Source organism: Cariama cristata, unplaced genomic scaffold, assembly GCF_000690535.1.
Source record: "Cariama cristata isolate BGI_N322 unplaced genomic scaffold, ASM69053v1 scaffold10911, whole genome shotgun sequence".
NCBI lineage: Eukaryota > Metazoa > Chordata > Aves > Cariamiformes > Cariamidae > Cariama > Cariama cristata.
Window position 1 is genome coordinate 28,488 of NW_009601015.1, and position 6,000 is coordinate 34,487.

Consider the following 6,000-nt stretch of genomic DNA (forward strand, 5'->3'; position numbering starts at 1 on the left):
GCAGTAAGCAAAGCTTATCTGAATTCAGCCTTTGAAATGGAGGTCCCCTTTTCTCCTGCATTTCCTCTGCCTCGTGTTTAATTTCAGACTTAGTGACACTACTATTGGTTTCTTCCTTCTTGCAAGTGTCAAGTTACTGCTGTGGGTTTTCCTTTACTTGGCTAAAGAAACAACGGGATGGGGAAGATGCAAATAGTGTCTTAATTCAAGTCTTGAGCATCATCCATGAGACGTTTGCATGTGGGGGGAGAAACTAAATGTACAAACACAACTATTTTGTCTGACAATTTCCCCCCCCCTCAGAACTGAGAGAGTAAATTCCAGTATTTTTCCAGGTTTCTAAGTTACACAGGAGGTTTCCAGGAACATGGAGCACTAGTAGATGTGATAGGTCTCCCATGACAAAAATAATAAGTATTCAATTTATTCATCACAGCTCCGGATGGGAATCCAGTGATGGATAGGTCATGCTGACCCTGCGTGTCAAATAGATTTGATTTCAGATGAATCAGAAGAAAGAAACCTAGTTACAGGAAGGCCATATTTCACTATTCATTGTTCTTCCAGAGATTTCTGTAATTCTTTTCTTGCCTTATTCTGCTTTTCTGTCTAGAATGCTGCAGAAACGGCAGCAAGGGTATGGTTTCTGTGGGGTGGCTTCCAAGCACTTGCACAACATGCACCACAGCATTAGTCTGAGGGGTCTGGGCTGAGCTTAGGTGCCTTCACTGTGACAGGTCGTCTGTCAAATACAGACTTGGACAGACAAAGTGACTTTAACTTCACCAGTCCAGTTACTGGCTCTTCTGGGGTCATCGTGGCTGTATTATTTATCTGGAGCTCCTTTAACTCGTCAAAATCCTTTATCGCTCAGAAAATATTTCAGAGTAAGTGAAGTGCTGGCTGGGGTAGAAGCAGGTGTCTGACAAAGGCAACAAATTCCGGATGCTCTTGTGTTGTGGGGACATCTGATGCCTCCCTCAGCTTCACAGGGCTTTCAGTGACTGTCTTGTACCCTTTTTTCTTTCTTAGTTGAGGTTATGCTCAAGTTCTAAATCAGCTCGCTCTTTTTCCACCATTAAGTGTTAACTCCTAGGTTGTTTGCCTTTAGCCCATCAGCTTCTGAGAGTTTTGAGCTCCTCCGCTATTAGTTTGGAGCAACTCTGCAATTAGATAACCATCAGCCTCTTAACAAATTTGTCCCATCCACTTCTCTTTGAAAGTCATTCTATATCTCAAGCTCTCGTTTGCCTTGTATTAACCCGTAACAGCTTCCAGCCTTTGTCTCTACACCCAGTACAGTCATCTCACCGTGTAACCTAGAACCTCCTCCACAGGCTATTAGCAAAAAGCTGTCAGATGTGTAGGGCCTGTCCAACAACAGCTTCCTGCGTGGAGAAGCAAGCACCCTTGAGCTGCTTCTCTAGACTCCAGCTCAACCCGTTCTCTTTTTATTGGTCCAGGCTTTTTGCCCAGGCATTGCTACTCAGCCAGTTTGCTCTGAACTTGCTTGATTTGCTAGAGGCATCTACATGCCTTCTAGCTTGATGCTGTTGGTCATTCACCTCTACAGCAGGGCTGGAGTTGGTCTTTGCTCCTTCCCTTCTCACTGCTGCACTGATATTTGCATCCAGTGATTAAGTTTTTGGTGCAAAAGATGTGGTTTGGTTTTTGTCTTCTATCAGTAGCTTATTAGTAGGGATGCAAAGGTAAATGTTTGTCTTAGGAAGAAAATCCAGGTCTTATTAAGCTGATTATAAAGAATATTGTTCCTCAGCTCTACGTGCAAGCGGAACACTTGGCAGGCCTTCTTGAGCTATAGTTTTAAATCCGTGACGCAGTGCTTGGAGAGCTGTGCTGTGTCACCACCTTCTGCTGGAGGGTTCCTTGGTGAGGTCAGTCTGGTGGTTTGAAGCAAACTGCTCATGGATGTGTCTGCCCGTGAGATGTTCCTCATATTGATGGTATCCAACGTGAAACAGTGACTAAAGAAGAGTAAGTGCTGCTTCTAATGCACGCCCCAAGCTTCCTCTTGTTCCCTCAGCCTTCTGACCTTCTGCAGAGGTGATTTTGCTGGTTGGGTAGCAAATGCTGAATCACAGCAGTTCAGTCTGGCATATTTGATGTATTTCTAAAACATATTGAAATTGCAGTGGTTCACAAATAGAAAAGCCCGTGTAAGAAGAGACAGATGAACAACTTTTACCCCTGGCATTCTTGGGAGGGACAGCAGTCCACAGATGTGTAGTATCTCGCAGAAAGTCTGAAGATGGAGAGCTGGGTATGCTTTTAAAATTAATTCCTTAATTTATCCTAACTCATGATGTCTGTTACAGTGGTACAGAGGGATAATATTTCTACTGATACTTTATATGCAGGTTGGGTGATATATCCCTTTGGTCATCTACAGATCTAACAACCAAAATCAGAGACCACCAAGATCTGTGTTTCAAAGAGATGCAAAGACACGAACAAAGATAAAGAGTTGAAGAGGATGCCTGGCTGATGGTTAGCTAGTAAGAAGCTGAATGCTGCTAATAGAGTTCACTGAACAGTCATGTATTTTTAATAGCTTGATTATACTCGGTAAAAAACCATGCCCTCATGTCTTATAGCTGTGATGGCACTGTCCAGAAGTTGGCAGGCAGGAGAACTTGTAATATGTCCGTTAACTGGGCTTTTTTTGCATGTGAAACATACCCTCTAAAGGGGGAATGTGCTGTATTGGCAGTACTATTGCTGTGAAAGTCCTTTCTTAGCAGTGCTGAAACTGCTGGGAGCTTGCTAGATTCATGAATTTATGAATGAAAGCTCCAGTTATCTTCAAAGATGAGATTTCAGTTTTGGCCTTTTAAGGCATCTGGCTGTGGAACCAGAGCTTGAACCGGTAGATCCTAGTTGCCGCGGGCAGTTGTGTAATGATCAGTATTTGTCTGGGTTTGCAATACCTGGATGCACGCTGGGTGCTGAGGGTTGTGCTGAGCAGGGGGGGCCCCCGGGGTGCTGCGTGAACTGTGGCTTGCAGGCTGGAGGTTCAGCGTGAAGAGTGCGTAAAGGGAGATGGGAGGCATCCCAAAGCCTCCTGAGTTTGGCATTGGGGTTAAAAGAGATCGACCCTGTTCTGTGATTCTGAACTAGAGGTCAAAAATTGGTAGCCCCTACTGTGCAGTGGATTTTGTGCTGTATTCAGGAGGGTGATTACAACTGTCAGCATTGTAATCTTTTTTTCTAGATGTTGATTTCCTGTGCAAATGAAGACTACTGAAAAAAAAAACCAAAAAAACAACAAACCCCAAACCAAAGCCAAAACCCAAACATAAACTGCTTCCAGTTCTTCACTACCTTCATCTTCACTACCTTGGCTGCATCGATCTTACTGCAGGACTGGGGTCTGAGTGCCGCACTGCACAGCGGAGCATTGCTATTAGTAATGTCAGTAGTTAGTAATGCCCAAATATATGTATTCTACATTGCTTAGGGTATTGTTTTGCTCGGTTTATCCTGCATTAGGATTCCATGCAGTTTCTGTAATGAGGAAATTGTTGTACATGCGTTCATCTTAATTGAAATGCTTTTTGATTTATTTTTTTTAATACCCATAGCCTGTTTTTCACTAGAGGATTGACCTCTGTAGGCTCTCATAGCCGTAGAACTAACAATAAATGTTTAACCTGTGGATCATGAAATAGTTACATTTGAAAGAATAGCATAGCTTACAAGGGAGTAAAATGCAGAAAAACGCTGCTTCTAAGTTTTCTGTTCAATGTTTAACAGTATACATTTAATCTTGGTGTGTGTCACATGCCACAACAACTCGTGTGTTAGAGAAAATGCATTTTCAAGGAAATGCTTCCCATGCATAATATGTGGCTTTTTGTGGAGAAACAAGAACAGATGGATGCTGTCCAGATCATTTCACCTTCTTTCTACAAAACCATTTAAAAGAGCTGGAGTGGGAAGGGAAGGTCACTGTGGAAGTGCGGAGCTTTGCAGCTTGTTTGCAAGGGAGGAGACTGGCAAAGGGTTTCTTTCATTCTTTTTTTTCCTCAGGTTTTTATCAGCCTTTTGGTGAGAATACCTGAGTATCTCCAGGGTCTTTATCTCACCCACCTTCCTAGCACCTCCCTGGGATGGGGGAGTGTTACACGGCCCATCTTCCAAGTCCCTGGGAAGATACTTTGAGATTGTTTTAGGCTGTGGTAAGCTGGAAGCTGAACTCTGGCATCCTAAAGCTCGGACTTATAAATCACTGGCTTTTCCCTTACCCAAGACTTCCTTAAACCCTCATTTATCATCTTCAGGAAGGAGTTAGCTTTTCTGAGGCTAGGAACTGAAGAGAGAGACAAACGTCATTGAGTCTGACTAGAAACATTGTTTTATTATTTGTCTCAGGTCTTGATTTGCAAGTGTAGTAAGGAAATATTTACATCAAATACAGAGCTGAAAAAACAGAACTCATTGTAGTCAATCAACATGTCCCTGGCCAGTTTGCTAAAAGTCCTGCTTAACCAAAGCAAGTGAGAAAGCCTTTTTTATTATTTATTTATTGTCTTCTTTTTTTCTTTTTACCACCCAACCATTTCTTCCAGAAAGAAAAAAAATTCCACCTTCCTTGCTCAGGCAAAACTCCTGCTAAAATCTTTGGAAGTGTGGCTAGCAGAACAAGGATAGCAAGAGGGAAACAGTAAACCTTAGCCTCCAGAACTGTAAAAAGCTAAAAAGTAAGGCCCTTTAATCCATATTTACCTTCTCAGTTGAGCCTTGTGTTACATTAGATGAAACAGTAAAACTCCTGGAGACACGTGACGCCACAGAAAGAGGGTGTGCTAAGTGAGGGTATTTATTTCTAGGTCGTTTTGTAGCAAATTCAAATTTTGGCTGCATTTTTAGAAAGAGATACCACCCACCATTAAGCAAAGGTCCAGCTAATATCCTTATTTCTCATCAGCTTATCACTGATACATCTGGATTGACCTGAACTGCAGAGCTCCGTCACTGGGAGCAGAGATGATGTCTGGCCTTGGGAATTCATTTGATAAACCTCAGGTTTTGGAAGGAGCTGTGCTTTAGCGTGCAGTTCACAGAAAAAGTGCCTGCTTGCTGTCCATCTCTCTCTGCTCCATCTTTTCAAATTTGTCAGGGTAGATTGCATGAGAAGTAGTAGCCTTGTAGATAGTGCGGGTCATGGGCTTGTGTGGTGACAGCTCTCAGAAGCCGAAAGGTGCCGATGCTTATACGTGTCGGCTCGGCATGCCGGGTTTCACATTGGGCTTCCCATTCACGGGTCTGGAGAGAGAAAAGGTTTTGATTTACTTTGATGTGAAAGGAACAAGAAGACAATTAATGTATGGCTGCTGATGGGCTCGTTTAGCCTTGGTCTGTAGCCAGGGATCTCTGAGAGCAGGCTGCAAAGTGTTGCTAAATCCTCTTTGTGCTAGTGAAGGCTCTGCCAACATTTCAACTAGTGATGGCCAGTAGAAGGACTTTCTTAAGATACACTGCTAATCAATTGTTACACTAATTAAATAAAAAAAAAAAGGGAGGGGGAAGCTTTTTAAAATTTACCTCTGACTTCTGTACACTCCTGTCCTCTCATCAAGCTTTTCTCCACATTCAGAAACGAATGAAGAAAGAAGAGCTCAGGGCTTTTTTTTTTTTTTTCCTTTGCAGTTGGGGAAGCTGTTATCAATTCATAAAGACTTTTTCTTGTTGCAAACCAGCTTCCCGCAGAGGAGTTTAAAAGGAGGCTTTCTAGACAACCAGCATGCTCCCAAAATGATGGGAATTGCTTGTCTCCAGCAACTGATAGTTTTATGCTGATTTAATGAGTTGGAGATTTGGCACCCATTTTCACTGAAGATTTAATTTGTGGTGGAAAACAAATCCTTCAGCTGCCAGCAAGAATCCCAGGCCAGATCCTGAGGCGCTCTTTAATTGAGTGAATTACACTATTAACTTCCAAAAAGCTTCATTTCAACAAGCGGGAACTGCTCAGAGCAG

The 6,000-nt window shown here is 42.7% G+C and overlaps 1 protein-coding gene across 1 annotated transcript in view; it reads right to left on the reverse strand.

Moving 5' to 3' along the window:
* Positions 1-5,231: 5,231 nt before the first annotated feature.
* Positions 5,232-6,000, reverse strand: part of CD8A (CD8a molecule) — a 6,529-nt gene continuing 5,760 nt past the window's right edge. Inside the window, exon 6 of the mRNA XM_009710272.1 lies at positions 5,232-5,286. Within this exon, the coding sequence (XP_009708574.1) occupies positions 5,232-5,286 (55 nt within the window). The remainder of the gene's footprint in view (positions 5,287-6,000) is intronic.